We start from the raw sequence: 16,260 nt of genomic DNA, 5'->3' as shown, positions 1-16,260 counted from the left end.
TTAAGTATGTCTTAATTGGTTAGAAACTCGTGTTGATAATGTGTTGTAAAATGAGTATAATAATACTAAACAAGTAAGGAAGACAAATTGTGATGAGAAGTATGGAGTGGAGAATATTATTTAAAACTCTTCAAGTATGTTCTCACAAGGGTGAAAAGACTACCCTTTTATAGGATTTAGAAAACACATGTTTTCATCCTTTAACCAAATACGTTAGTACAACTATAATAAATACAATAAATACATACATTATGTTAGAGATGAATTAAGAGAAACATCCACACAATTAAGTGGATTTGTAACACTTTTCATATTTGTAATACTGAATAAGTACTATTATTTATGTAGTTAAGTCTTAAGGATGGTCTTTTCACGTAATTTTCCCTTCTTTTTTCTCATTTTTTATTTTTATCCTATCATTAATTACTTTTATTCTTTCTTTATCCTATCATTAATTACTTTTATTCTTTCTCATTTATTATTTTTATTATTTCTTTTATTATTTTTATTCTTTTTATGTTATTCTTTATTAGAGATATCATTTAATTTTTTTTTAAAAATTTTGTTAGTTTATCTTCTTTTTAATTTTTTTTCTCTTTCTATAATTTTACCTTTTTAGAAAATAAAATAAATTACTTTTGTTCTTTTCTTATTTATTATTTTAATTTTATCTTTTATTCTTTTCTCATTTATTATTTTTATTCCTTTTTCCATATTATCCTTTATTAGAAATACCATTTTGTAACATTTTTATCTTCTTTTTTTTCTTTTTTGTATTAGTTCATCTTCTTCTTTTTCTTTTTTTTTTCTTTCTATATTTTTACCCTTTTAAGAAAATAAAATAAATCATTTTTGATCATCACTTTTTTTATTTTTTTTATTTTTTTTTCTTTTCTCATTAATAATTTTATTCTTTTTTTCATTTTATCCTTTATTAGAGATACAATTTGATAATATTTTTATTATTTGTTTATTTCTCCGTCTTTTTTTTTTGTCCTTTCCCCCTTTTTTGTTAGTTTATCATGTTTTAATTTTTTGTTCTCTTTTTATATTTTACCTTTTTTAAGAAAATAAAATAAATACAAAAAACTACTTTCATAGTAATAAAAACAAACAACTAGACTACAATAATAACTAAATATGAAAAATACATAATTATGTGATTTTGGGTCTGTATAAACTACATTTGACATTTAGTGTGGTTTTCTTAAAAATACATATAGAATTATGTGTCATTTTACTTTTCTTCCCACAACATTCGGTATTTGATTTTTTTGCTTCTGTCCTAAATGATACCATATCAGTATATGATATGTTGTGATGAAATCATTGAGAAATGAGTTGGTTGTACATGAATAGTTGTCGGAAACCTTAATAATACCATAACAATATATGAATATATGAAAAGAGTACTCAATGATACCATAACAATATATGAATCTATGAGAACAATACTTAATGATACATGTCAGTATATTATATGTTGTGATGATATCATTGAGGAATGAGTTGGTTGTACATCAACAATTATAGGAATCCTTAATGATACCAAATCAGTATATGAATATATAAAACAATCCTTAATGATATCATATCAGTATATGATATGTCGTAATGGTACCGTTGAGAAATGAGTTGGTTGTAGGAAACCTCAATGCTACCATAGCAGTATATGAATATATGAAATGGTTCTTAATGATACCATGTTAATATATGATATGTTGTGATGGTATCATCGAGAAATGAGTTAGATGTACATGAATGGTGGTAAGAAACCTTAATGATACCCAATATATGAATATATTCTTATGGTATCATTAAGTAATGAGTAATTTTGTAAATGAATGAATGAAATAAACCTTAGCGTTGCCACAACAATATATTCATATACTATAACAATATTATACATGATCTAAGGTGTGTTCCAATATATTAAATAGTCATTCATTCTACATATGTTGTGATGGTATCATTGAGAAATCATGAATTCATCCCTCGAAGGACTGTTCATTAGTCTATGATACCATGCTATTATATATATATAATGTGTTGGCCTAACCCATTGGTTGCCCCCTAAAGTTGGCACAATGTTTCACTTAGACACCTTAATTGAGCGATATTCATTTTAGACACTTCAGGTAGAATCTCACTGTGTCATTTTGACACTTTTTACTTACATGGCATAATGAGTGTGATACACTCATTGGTAGGCGCGTGAAGTGGTTATTTAGTTACTTTTTAATTTATTATTTCTTTTTCTCCATTTTCAACCACCATTTTTCTCCAAGTTAAATCTCATCCATTGTAAATGAAGGTTTCAACAAAAATGATGGAATTATTCATTAAATTCTTTGTGCTGGGGGCAGCTGGGGGATTATTTGGAGATAAGAAAAAATCAACTGGTTGCACAACGTTCTACAAAAAGGGGTTGGAGGAGAAAGCGTTGGGGGTGGTTGCAGAAGGCGATCGGGTTTGGGGGTGGGGGTGGGTGGGTGGGGGGTTTGGAGAAGACGATGGGGTGGGGATTTGGGGTTGTCAGGGTAGTTTAAATTTTATTTTATTTTGTTATTATTTGAGGAGTTTATTTTATTTTGTAATTATTTGGGGAAAAATAGTATGTGTCATTAATTTAATGGTCAGTTTTTATTTTTATTCAACATTAATTATTTAAAATTACTTTTGACATAAATGATAAATGTCATGGTTTAATTCGTCACTTACACATCATCTGCGAGTGTAATATATACACATTATATGTTTTTGTTGATATTAAAAAAGGTGTCAAAATGACACAACGGGATCCTACATAAGGTGTCTAAAATGAACATCGTCCAGTTAAGGTGTCTAAGTGAAACATCGTGCCAACTTTAAGAGGCCACCAATGGATTATGTCTTATGGGTTGGTATCATTGAGGAATGAGCTGGTTGCACATGAATGAATGTAGAAAATCTTAATGATACCATATGAGTATATGTATATATTGTTATGGTATCATGAATGAATGAATGAATGAATGAAGGAAGAAAGGAAATATTAGTTTTACCAAATTACTTTAATAGGAACTTTCACAAATAGCCACTAAAATCATTTTAATTAGGTTTCATAGTTATAGTTTGCTAATTACGATTCGTAGCTAGTAGCTACATATTAGAGGGAGAAGAGAGGTGAGAGATATTGGGAGAGGGAGGAGAAAGGCGAGCGAGAGAGGGCAGACAGTGGAGAGAGGCGAGTTGTATATGTATATCTGTCAGATAATTGTATATATGTAACCGATGTACATATATATTTGTATATCTAGTGAGTGAGATTGGGAGAGGGAGGAGAGAGGCGAGCGAGAGAACGCATAGAATGGAGAGAGGCAATTGCATTAGTATATTTGTCATATAATTATATATGTATATGTATAATTTGTATTTGTATTGTATATGTATAAGTGAGGAAAGAGGCGAGAGATAGGAAGAAAGGAGACAGACACACGTAATTATAGCTACAATTGAGTTGCGAATCGTAATTAATTCAAACTATAATTATATTAGCTAATTAACTAGTATATGTTTGATCATCCGCGTAATTTCCCCTTAATTTAATCAGGCCATTAGCCCAATCTACAATACTTCTGAAAGTGGGCCTTCTGCTTATTCATTCATGGGCAAATTACAGAAATCACATACTTTTAAGATAAAATTACAATCTATCCCTTAAAAGTTTATAATTACAGAAATCTCTCAAACGAATACAATAATATAAATGTTGATACATTAAACTGATGAGCGAGATACATTAATCGTTAAGTAAGATACATTACATTTTATACATGATACACTAATCTGATGTACATTTTATATATGATACACTAATCTGATGTACATTTTATACATGATACACTAATATGATGCGCGAGATACACTAATCTGATGCGCGAAAATGAGGGATTTTGGAGATTTGTAAAACTTATAGGGGATAATGGTAATAAGTAAACTAAAAGGTGGGATTTCTGTAATTTTTCCATTCATTAATGTAACCCTCAAAAATTAAATGGGCTTTAAGCCCAAATGTTTTAATGTTTAATCAGGCCATTAACCCAATTTACAATACTTTACCTTCTGCCTATTCATTATGATAGCCTTCAAACATTAAGTGGGCTTTAAGCCCAAAATATTTATCTTAAAAAAAATAAATGCATATGAGCATTTGCTTAGGGAACCAACAAGTTTTATGTATTTTAAAAACTTTTCCCCTTGTGCTGGTTAGAACAATTTCAAAATTAATTCATTTTTCATAGATGAGACTGGTACTTATTTCTTTTTGAATTCATTTAATATAACTGCTCAATGTTTTGCATTCAACTAGTGTTCTTCCTCAACAGGCATATAAGAGAGATGTGGTTGGTTTGAAGGAACAGGTAATCCCTTAGTTCCTTTAATATGTTTTCGTTGATGGACTTACTTCTGAATTTTCAGTTTTTGTTCGGAAAGTGATTGAGCTTCATGATAAATATTTGGACTATGTGAATAACTGTTTCTCAACGATAGTTATCTAATTTAATTGTCGTACTCTATGCATTTGGGTAAAAGTAAATTGCTCTATAGATCCCCTTCTCTTCTTTTTCCTCTAGAGCATCTGCTTTTTCTTCATAATACTAGAGTAGGAGAAAGCTGATAATAGATCTCACTTGCAGGTAGTGTAGCTGCTAGTTTATATTAGTGATAAAGACTTGTTTGCAGAATTCTATAGGTAGAGTTACCTCTAGTGTGTATCTCAACCACTACTTGAATAGTAGCTTCTTCTCTGTTATTTGATAAGAGTGCCAATGAGAGAAGTATCCTAACAAAGTTGAAGCAGCAGTGTGGGGGACAGTTCACATCAAAGATGGAGGGAATGGTAAGCTATCCAGATCAACTATGCTGAATTTGAGGCTATGTTCTCTGGTGACATTCTTCTTCTCTTTCTATAGGTCACATATTTGATATTGGCAAGGAAAAATCAAGGCAGCTTTGAGGAGTATTTGAGCAATAATCCAATAGCAAATCCAGGAATTGACTTGACAGTGACTGTCTTGACTACTGGCTTCTGGCCTAGCTACAAGTCTTTTGATCTCAACCTCCCAGCTGAAATGGCATATCATATCAATATGTTAATTGGCATTATGCAGTTGATTTTATCTTTGTTTGACCCTTATTCCTCTTGCTGTAGTTCTTCTCTTTAGGCAAAGAATGATGCATGTTGAATCATTTTTCTTCTCAAACATCCTGTCATTGATTCATTTTATGCTGCACATTGTCAGGTTAGGTGCGTTGAAGTATTCAAGGAGTTGTATCAAACAAAAACAAAGCATAGGAAACTTACATGGATATACTCTTTGGGAACTTGCAACATGAATGGAAATTTTGAGCCAAAGACTATTGAGCTCGTTGTCACTACCTATCAGGTTGACTGTTGTCTTACTTATTGAAATTGGATAGGCTTAGTTAATTTGAAACATTTTTATTACGTTATCAATGAGAAAATGAGATTGACACTTCTTCCTCGTAGGCTTCTGCTCTGCTACTCTTTAATGCATCAGATAGATTGAGTTATCAGGAATTCATGATACAATTAAACTATCAGATGATGATGTTGTTCGGCTTCTTCATTCCCTTTCAAGTGTGAAGTGCAAGATTCTCAACAAGGAGTCAAACACCAAAACAATTTCTCCGACTGATGTCTTTGAGTTCAACTCAAAGTTCACTGACAAAATGAGGAGGATCAAGGTATTGATTAATGATGAGTACGGTTAGCCTTTGTACTATGAATTGTTGCACCACATTACTGACCCCGTGAGGATATTGCTGTAATGGTATGCAGATACCTCTCCCTCCTGTTGATGAGAAGAAAACGGTAATTGAAGACATTGACAAGGATAGGCGGTATGCTATAGATGCTTCAAGTAGTGGGGGTGGGGGATTGGGTGGGTAAGAGGAGACAATAAACTTGGAATGTCGCAGTGTCACTTATGCAACTCGTTTTCCATATATTCATTAGGAAAGTCATTTTCCTAGAGAAAATATTTTTCAAACATTTTGACCAATCAAATATAGAAAATGTGGAAAACATACACAAATTCTCACTATTTCCATTTTTGCCAAGGTAATTTCTTGGTTTTTCATTCAGGGTTATTGCAAATTTATCCCTACTATTTTTGGGTTTTATGCATTTTTACCTCAACTGCTTGAGTACTCTTTTTCTTTTTTTGTTTCATTTATTGAGAATGCCGTCTACTTTTACTTCACGACATTCTCAAAAAAGAAAAAGGAGAGTACTCAAGCAGTTGAGGTAAATATGCATAAAACCCAAAAATAGTAGCGATAAATTTGCAATAACCCTGAATGAAAAACCAAGAAATTACCGTGGCAAAAATGGAAATAGTTTGAAGTATAAGGGGGTTTTCGAGGAAACAGGAAAAACACATAAAAGGGGAAAAAGATTCACAAATCACCCTATTCTTTTCTTGTCATAATGGTTCCACGCTGGATTTACAGGTTGTATTTTTCCCGTTAGTCCATAAGGATCGGACACCCATATTTTGGGACCATACAGGCCTGTTACATGAAATGCACCAAAACCAAAGCAAGCCACCTCTGAGAGAAATAAATGAATTCCAAAGATCTTTGGCAAATCCAAAGAGGGTTTTCCTGTACGTTCATCACAAAATATTTCTAGATCCCAATACACCCAATGCCAGATAGCTGCCAACTCCGTCTTTTTCCCTCATCAGGTCTAACTCTCTGATCACCCTTTTCGGAAAATTCCTTCACTTTCCGGTGACATCACAGGTATATTTTTCGGTTAAACTGTGAGCTGCGATTTGATGTACATTGTTCCCATGTATGTATATACCTATGATGCATATTTGATGTGATTGTTTTGGTTTAATTGGATCTCCCTTTGCTTCAGATTGATCCTGTTATTGATTTTGTTTCCGGTAGCTATTAAAATTGTGTTGTTTTGTTTAATTTCAAAAAAAGAAATTGTGTTGTTTTGTTGTGGTTGATTTTGCGACGTTAAGAGTTGTGATTGATTGACTAGTTTATGCTTTTTATTTCTCTATAGTTGATCTGAGCACGAGTGTTTTGTCCTTTTGAAATCAGGTATAGTGGAGGTTTAGTGTTCATTACTGGTAGGTTTGAGTTTAATTTTTGGTTCATTCTTTGTTGCAACTAACGACATCCATGTAAACTAGAAATTCAATAGGAACAACTGATTCCAGAACTTTGTTTTATTTCGTTAACTGACTGAAACTTTAGATTTTTCAGCTATGTTGTTTGGACTCTTCAAAAATGTCAACAGGTGTGCGTCAGATCCTCCAAAAATAGTGGTTTTTGAAGGATCCGAGCAACTTAGCTTTTCAGTGTCTTTGATAAGTGTAATTTAATGGAAGAGCTTTTTCTTCTTCCAGTAGGTGAACAGTGAATAAATACAATACATAAGGTGCTAACTAAGGAAAGAAATTAAGAGTGATTCCTATAGATCTGCAGTGATCCCTATAAATCTGCTGCCCATATATAGCTATGTATATTACTAAGATTAACACTCCCTCTCAACTTGGAGCATAAATGTTGATCATGCCCAGCTTGTTACAAAGATAATCAACTCGAGTTCCATTCAACGCCTTTGTGAGCAAATCAACTACTTGCTCTCCTATCTTCACGTAGCTAGTGGAAATCAAGTTTTCCTGAATCTTCTCACGAATAAAATGACAGTCAACCTCAATGTGTTTAGTTCTTTCATGACACACCGAATTTGAGGCAATATGCAGGTTAGCTTGATTATCACACCAAAGTTTTGCTGGTGTGTGATGTTCCAACCCAATTTCAGTTAGAAGATGATGTATCCACAAAATCTCATATGTAGACTGTGACATAGCTTTGTACTTAGATTCTGCACTGGATTGAGATACAACACTTTGCTTCTTACTCCTCTATGAAACTAGGTTCCCTCCAACAAAGACATAATAGCCTATAGTTGATCTCATGTCAATTTTGGATCCAACATAGTCAGCATCTGCAAAACACTCAACACAAGTATGATTGTGATTGCTATATAAAGCCCAAGTCCAGGGGCTCCTTTCAAGTAACATAAAATTTGTCCCAAAGTTGCCCAGTGTTTGGCTGTAGGCGAGGACATAAACTGGCTAACAACACTTACTGCAAAAGCAATGTCTGGACGAGTCATAACAAGGTAGTTTAACTTCCCAACTAACCTCATGTATCTCTCAGGATCATCAAAGGGGTCACCGTCATCTTTCATAAGCTGCACATTGGGAGCCATTGTAGTACTGCAAGGTTTAGCTGCCAACTTTCCAGTGTCTGCAAGAAGATCAAGAATATACTTTCTCTGAGACAAAGATATTCCCTTCTTGTTTCTATTCACCTCTATACCCAAAAAGTATTTCAACTGACCCAAGCCTTTCGTATGAAACCTAGTATGCCATAAGGATTTGAGGGAAGAGATCCTCGCATAATCACTTCCTGTGATGACAATGTCATCAACATACACAACCAGCAGGATAGTGCCAACTTTTGATTGTTAGTAGAAAGACTGAGTGATCACATTTGCTCATTTTCATCCCAAACTCCAGGACTACCTTACCGAACTTCCCAAACTAAGCTCAGAGACTCTGTTTCAAGCCATACAAAGACTTCTTCAAATAACAGACTCTCCCATACTCCCTGAGCAACAAAACCAAGTGGTTGCTCCATATATACTTCCTCTTGAAGATCACCATAAAAGAATGCATTTTTGATATCCAACTAATGTAAAAGCCAATTCTCAGAAGCAGCTAAAGAAATGAACAAGCGGACAAAAGTAAGTTTGGCAACTGAAGAGAAAACGTCTGAATAATCCACTCCATAAGTTTGAGCATACCCTTTAGCTATAAGCCTAGCCTTAAGTCTTGCCACAAAACCATCTAGATTAACTTTAACTGTGAACACCCACGTACATCCCACTAGTTTCTTTGTGCTAGGTAAATCCACCAAATCCCACGTGTGATTTTCCTCTAAGGCGTGTATTTCCTCAAACATCGCATTATACCATCGAGGATGGTTCAAAGCTTCCTTCACTGTTTTGGGTATAGAGATGGAGTCTAAAGAAGCAACCAAGGACCTCGACATAGAGGATAAGCAATCATAGAAAACAAAATTAACAATGGGATATGTGGATTGTCAAGTCCTTTTATCTTTGCGAAGAGCAATAGGGAGATCCAAATTCTCTGAAGGATCGGGTGAAGAAAGATTTGATAACAGAGGAACCGGTGCAGAACATGTATCGTTGATCTCTCGTCTCCTCGAATAAACTTGCACAATTGGTGGTCTTGCTGGAGCAGAAGTTGTAGGCCCAATAGTTAATTGGTGTTCAATAGGGGAACTAGGAGATTGAAGAACATTATTTGATTGTTCTGTCAAAACCCGAGCAACCTCATAGACTAACTACTCATCTTCCTCCTTTTGAGTTGTAGAAATGGGAGGTGGATAGAAGAATGGTGGTCTCTGAAAATACCACATCATTTGACACCAAGTATTTACCAAGCTTAATAGAATAACACATGAAGTTTGATGGAGAATACCATGTTGTCTCATGTAGGACTAAAACAATTCTGACATATATTCTTTAGCATTATCACTCCTTAGACTACGCACTGAAGTATTGAACTGAGTTTTGACTTCAGCACAAAAAGCACAAAAGTGAGTAAACACTTCAGAACGACTCTTCATAAAGTAAATCTAAGTCATTCGAGAGAAATCATCCACAAATGTGACAAAATACTTATGTCCAGTTTTGGAAACAACAGGACAAGGTCCCCAAACATCAACATGAACTAACTCAAAAATCGACTCCACCCGCTTTTTAACCCTTGGATTTGTTGAGCTACAATGGTGTTTGACAAATTGACATGACTCACAATCTAGTGAAGGAATATTCTAAAACTGAGGACAGAGCTTCTTCAACATATGCAAAGAAGGATGCCCTAATCGACAATGTGCCTCAAATGGAGACACGACACAAGAGTAGGCAACAAATCGAGGCTCTCAATATTCATCAAGAATGTAGAGACTATCAGATACATGTCCTTTACCAATAACTTTATTTGTCTTCAGATCACGAAACAAACAATGACCGGCAAAAAATGAGATATAACAGCCTAGGTCTTTGGTAAGCTTATTAACAAACATCAAATTAAAGGCTAACTTTGGTAGATCTAATACATATGACAAGGTAATGGAAGAAGTTGGTTTTACAGTCCCAGATCCTATAATATTACAGATTGAACCATCAGCAACTCTCACAGGAGAGAGTGCTCCATGTGATCGAAAGCTAGAATATATGTTAGGATTACCTGTCATGTGATTTTCGAAGAGGATATAAGATATGCTTTTCCTGATTCAACAAGGGTAGTAACTGAAATAGATTCTTTTTGTAATTTTTGATATTGTGAGAATTTTGCAAACTCTTTCGCCGAAATCAAAATTCTTTTATCCGAAGACATATGAGCCACAATTTTAGTCATTCTCTCCAAATATTTTAGCAGCACAAGAACTCATCAACAAAAAATATAACCAGAAGAGTGTATGTGACCCCACAAATACAGATGAACAAAGTCTAAAAATGGTTTTATCAACTAAGAAACCAATTGTCCACCCAAAATAAAGGAACTGAGTACTTTACCAGTAGACAAGAGCACATAGTGAACAATCAAATACCCAAGCAAGTAGTTCAAAGAAAGAAATCCTGAACCGCAGCTTATGATAAAAAAACACCAATTATATGAAATGTAAGTAGAAGCTAGAAGCCACAAATCACAAACCAGATTCAGTGACGCAGAATAGAAACGAACCTGGAAGTGACGAACGAACTTTCCAGATTGTATTTTAACACCAGAATAGACCTGAGAAGGGACGAACAGACTTTCCAGATTGTATTTTAACACCAGAACAGACTTGACATTCGCCAGAAATACGTTTCTAGATTGTATTTTAACACCAAAACAGACTTGAGAATCGCTAGAAATACATGCCGATGCCGGAAATTTAAGACCCAATCAATTCAGCCAGACACGCACCTTCACGTGCCGGTGCGTGATGAATAAAAGAACTGTATAAGCGGTGCATGGCAACCACTCGCTTCACAACCAGATGCCGGTGAAGACTGGTTTGGCCGGAAAATATACTCCGCCTCCTTCTGTGGTGGTGATAGTAGACTGACCACTTTAAATCAGTGGAATAGAAATCCAAACTTCTTCCGTAACACAGCCAAAACGAAACGATCCTATAAGCTCTGATACCATGTAATTGAATGGAAGATCTTATTCTTATTCCAGTAGGTGAACAATGAATAAATACAATACATAAGGTGCTAACTAAAGAAAGAAATTAAGAGTGATTCCCATAGAGCTGCAGTGATCCCTATAAATCTACTGCCTATATATAACTATGTATATTACTAAGATTAAGTCTATATACATTCTATAACAATGAGTATTTTCTTTTGGTATTCTCAGTTTTATTTACTTATTGATTTATATACATTATTGGAAAATGTTGTATGCGTTTTTTTTTATGCAACCCAGAAAAGATTTTAGAAGTACATGTCTTTTAGGGCAAAGTGTGCAATTTTTGTAACTCTAGTTTATCTAGGTCCTAGGAATCACTTGGTGAAACTTAGTTCTTGTGGAATTCCTATCAAGTCAGGGTCTTGGGGAACCAAGTCAGAACCGTGAGGAATCAATCAATTACGTTGAATGTGCTTAGAGATGTATTATATGATACCAGCCGACATGTCTCATGCCACCAAAATGTTGTTACCGTGTGGGTACTGGTCCAATAACTGCAGTTTCCTGAAAAGTGCCTCTTTCCAGGGCAAAAGACGTTAAGAGCTTGCAAAACAATTGTTGAATCAATCCCTAAATAGTACTTAGAATAGAATTTCTTTTCACCGAGCAATAAGCATGAATAAAAAGTAAGCTCACATGAATATTGAGTTATACCTGTGAGTTATTTTGTAATGAATCATGAGCTTAGATGATTAGCTGGCAAGTAAATATCAATAGCGGATGAGGTAATTACTTAGGGTTTTTATTTTGGCTCAATGTAGGTAGTCTCTGCTGCATATTATTCTACACTTGTGGAGCTCTCTCGAAGGCTTTTTTTTGTGACATGTACTTTAACTTTATGCTTATCTCAGCACTTCTAAAATTTTGGAGTTTGGACTTGTTTAGTTACGTAAATGGTTCATTTGTTCTTGATAATTCATTATACTGAAAGTCCTATACACCCAACTAAATATCCAATTTAGAGTGGTAAAGAATCTTTAGAAGACCAAGATCACACTGAACCAATAAAATACCCACTACCTTTTCCAATTATCTATAACTGTGGTAATTCGGAACATTTCCAGTTAGTGAACTTTTATTCGCTCCTTTATTATTTATTCTATTCTTGTGCTCCTTAATCTTCTCTCCTCTTTGTTTTACTTGAATTTAAGCCTCCAATAGTAGTCCTGTTTCCTGTCTTGATTTTTAGTCATATTCTACTACCCTTTCTATAGTGAGACCCAGAAATGGCTCAAGGTACTTGTGCGATTCTTAGTATGCATCGCTCCTTAACAGCACCCCACTTTGATGCCTTGAAACCCAAGTATTCTGGTCCATATTACAAGGATACAGCCAAGTTTGTAGCCTGTCCAACATCACACTTTGGTATTTAATAAGATCATTTTTTCAGTCATTTGTTCGCTTATCTCAACAGTAAAGTCAAATATCAATGTGATTTGATTTTCTGACTGGCTTATAAATTGCTTGATTTTCATACTAGCTTTTGTTGAGTTTAGTTGGTGATGTTATTTAGTTTGGGAACAGGGCCACAGGTGTTTGGAATTTGTGTAGGGTTGCATTCTGTTAAATTGCGAGGATATTGAAATCACAATGAACCAAGGTAGCATAATCGATCTGAAACATGGATGGGACTTCATGCAAAGGGGCATTACAAAATTGAAGAACATACTAGAAGGGCTGCCTGAGCCTCAGTTCAGCCCAGAGGACTATATTATGCTGTATACGTATCCTTTTAGACTCCCACATTGTTAGGCATGTAGATAACTTGGATTTGATTCACCTTTTGTTTCCTTAATTCTACTAACAGGACAATTTACAACATGTGTACTCAGAGGCCCCCACATGATTATTCTCAACAGCTGTATGACAAATATCGTGAACCTTTTGAAGAATATTTCACAACAACGGTAAGGGTAGCTGCAGTTTTCATAAGCATTTCACTTTAGTAGAAATTAAACAAGGTACTACAATAAAACAAGAAAAAAAAGAATTGAAGAAGTATTTTTTTTGATGACAAGGGAAACCCGCAGCCGGTAAAACCCCCGCTCCTATGCAATAGCTCGCAAACCACATAGGAGAGAATTGAAGAAGTATTATTCTTAATAATTCTTTGATGTTTGTATATCCATGTACCATTCTTGATTGTTTGCTCTCTATGTATCATTCTGGAATGTTTGGAACTTATAGAAATGATTTCTGTACTAAAGAAACAGAAAATCATTAGTCTGGTGAGCCCTTTGTTGCTGTTTTATTTTTCGATTTTAGTGATGTAAACAAAGTGGGGTTAGTATTGGTAGTTTCCGTGGTTCCCTCTGTGATTTTATTTTATGCCCTCTATTATTTTATTTAATAAGGATCCATGTGCAAGTATCAACATTTTTATGGGATCTGAACGTAATTCAAGCATTGCTTTCCCAAGAGGCATATTATCTTTTAGTTTTATTCCCTCTATCATGAGATTCAAATTTAGAAAGGCTGCTCTTGCTGCTTCTTCATCCCATAGAATATTAAGAAAAGGATACGGGGAAAGTGGATAGAAGTTTCAAAACACAGCTAAATTTCATGGATCTTTTTGTATGGTATTTTAGGCATGCAATTTTGCTTAGGAGTTTAAAATGATGAAAACTCAAATTTGGCTTAAAGTTTGTTTACCTAATTTTTGTTTCTCCAAATAATTCTACCTTCTCTAAATTTGACACTGCAATTCAATTTCAAAATAGGTATTGCCTTCTTTGAGAGAAAAACATGACGAGTTCATGTTGCGAGAGCTGGTAAAAAGGTGGTCAAATCATAAGGTCATGGTCAGATGGTTGTCGAGATTCTTCCATTATCTTGACCGCTATTTCATTGCCCGGAGATCTCTGCCGGACCTTAATAAAGTTGGACTAACTTGCTTCTGCGATCAGGTAATTTATGGTTCTCCTTTTCTTTTCTCTTTCAATCAAACTTCTGTTTCTATTGTCATCTATTAAAACATTCCACCTGATCCCTTGGTCAAAGCACTGAGTTCAGCTCATGGCTTCTATATTGATTTTTTTTAATTCTGTTTTCTGGGTTTTGCCTATTCTAGAATTCGGTTTTCAGTTTGCCAGTATACTCAACTGCTTCCACGTCCTTTTACGAAAAGATGTTACCATTTAGTCCCTGCATCCCAATTATGTGAAGGTGTTTGACTGGGCATGCAGTTTAAGAGAAAAAGAAAGAATTTTGAAACTTGTGGTATAAAGTAAGCTATAGAAACTTTGTGAGTATAAAGTAAAACAAGAAATGTGAATTTAAATTGTTACTTATTTTGGGTAGATGTCCCTTTTTTGAGGACTGACTAAAAAAGAAAGGGTATCACATAAATTGAGGCAGAGGTAATATCTTACTGGGCCACTGTTTTCTATTTTAGGTCTACCAAGAGTTGAATGGAAAAGTCAGGGATGCTGTTATATCTCTGGTATCCCCTTTGTCTTGCTTTGAGTTCTCACTACCATTTCTTTTTTCCTTTTAATTGAGCAATAACATTCCTCTAACCAGATTGATCAAGAGCGTGAGGGAGAGCAAATTGACAGAGCTCTACTAAAGAATGTGCTAGATATATTTGTTGAAACGGGAATGGGGTCGATGGATTATTATGAGTACGATTTTGAAGATGCAATGCTCAGGGACACTGCTGCTTATTATTCTTGCAAAGCTTCTAACTGGATCCTCGAAGATTCATGTTCAGATTATATGCTAAAAGTTAGTATACCGCGTATGCAACCCCTTGATTCTGCCATTCTTGCCCTGTTGTTTCTTCTGTCTATCCTTTTTCTGGTTAATGTCCATATGTTAACCTACATAATCATGTCAATGTTACTGTAGGCTGAGGAGTGCTTGGAACGAGAGAAGGATAGGGTCTCTCATTATCTCCATTCAAGCAGCGAGACAAAGTTGCTTGAGGTTCGTTCTAGCTCTTAATCTTTTTTCTTTACTGGAACTTTAGCCTTCAAGATGGAGGATGTTGCTATCAGTTTTTGTTGTTCACATCTTTTTTCTGGATCTAGTCTATCAACTTTAAATTAGTTGCAACTTTACTACTCTCTCCTTTCTACAGAAAGTGCAACATGAGTTGTTGTCTGTGTATGGCACTCAACCTCTTGAGAAGGAGCACTCTGGATGCCATGCATTACTAAGAGATGATAAGGTAGCTAGCAGCATCTTATTGACCACGTTTCGAATTTTATATTTGTAGTAATTGACACAATCATGATTATTTTATTAGGTAGAAGATTTATCAAGGATGTATAGGCTCTTTTCTAAGATTCCTCAAGGCTTAGACCCTGTGGCCAATATTTTTAAGCAGGTTTGTGATCTCATGACATCATATTCTCGATTGTATACCAATAAGTTACTTCACATATCCTTCTTTTTAATCTGAATGCAGCATGTTACTGCTGAAGGTACAGCTTTGGTAAAACAGGCTGAAGATGCTGCTAGCAACAAAAAGGTTTGTACAATCTATCCTTTTCAAATTCTTTGGTCTTGAGAAATTTGTTTCTTCCTTATTTGGCGTTTATACACTTTGAGTTGATTTGGAACTTGTCAAACTAGAAGTTTTGCTATTTTAACATGCTAAGTTACTTGTGTTCAAGTGTCTGATCAACTTAATTTCATATTTTAGCACACCATTTCTGACATCAATACTTTAAGTTTAAAAGCTATCTACTCTAGCTCCCAAGTTTTAGAAAATACAAATACCCCCTACCACCCAAGTTTTAGAAAATACAAACTAACCACTTACTATAAATATTTTAGAAATTTTTAAAAAATTACAAAATCTGTTTCTTACCCACCAAAATCTCTCCTTCCTTGCCAATTTTCTGTCATCCAGCTTGTTTTCCCGCAAAAAATTGAAGCATTTCAC

The 16,260-nt window shown here is 34.6% G+C and overlaps 1 protein-coding gene and 2 long non-coding RNA genes across 21 annotated transcripts in view; 1 reads left to right on the top strand and 2 right to left on the bottom strand.

Moving 5' to 3' along the window:
* The window catches only part of LOC125874677 (cullin-1), a 141,669-nt gene that overhangs the window by 45,457 nt on the left and 79,952 nt on the right, over positions 1-16,260 (top strand). For 2 of the 19 annotated variants that reach the window (XR_007447307.1, XR_007447309.1), the window contains exon 17: positions 5,534-5,751. The exons of 9 other annotated variants lie outside the window; for them this stretch is intronic. Coding sequence is in view for 5 of the 10 variants with exons in the window: in XM_049555781.1 (XP_049411738.1) it covers positions 12,960-13,093; positions 13,177-13,276; positions 14,090-14,275; positions 14,764-14,811; positions 14,892-15,095; positions 15,219-15,296; positions 15,451-15,540; positions 15,619-15,699; positions 15,781-15,843 (984 nt within the window). In the remaining 5 variants the exon portion in view is untranslated. Of the gene's footprint in view, positions 1-5,285; positions 5,430-5,533; positions 5,752-5,845; positions 6,101-12,762; positions 13,094-13,176; positions 13,277-14,089; positions 14,276-14,763; positions 14,812-14,891; positions 15,096-15,218; positions 15,297-15,450; positions 15,541-15,618; positions 15,700-15,780; positions 15,844-16,260 lie in introns of those variants that run through there. 8 more of the 19 variants (XM_049555766.1, XM_049555757.1, XM_049555781.1 and 5 more) reach the window with 7 other exon arrangements.
* LOC125874948 (uncharacterized) overlaps positions 1-16,260 on the bottom strand; it is a 103,534-nt gene that overhangs the window by 46,101 nt on the left and 41,173 nt on the right. The window lies entirely within an intron of this gene.
* The window catches only part of LOC125874940 (uncharacterized), an 80,308-nt gene that overhangs the window by 45,457 nt on the left and 18,591 nt on the right, over positions 1-16,260 (bottom strand). The window lies entirely within an intron of this gene.

The sequence above is a fragment of the Solanum stenotomum genome, chromosome 1 (genome assembly GCF_019186545.1).
Source record: "Solanum stenotomum isolate F172 chromosome 1, ASM1918654v1, whole genome shotgun sequence".
NCBI lineage: Eukaryota > Viridiplantae > Streptophyta > Magnoliopsida > Solanales > Solanaceae > Solanum > Solanum stenotomum.
Note: the sequence above shows the minus strand (reverse complement) of the source record. Positions and strands in the feature narration are given on the sequence as shown.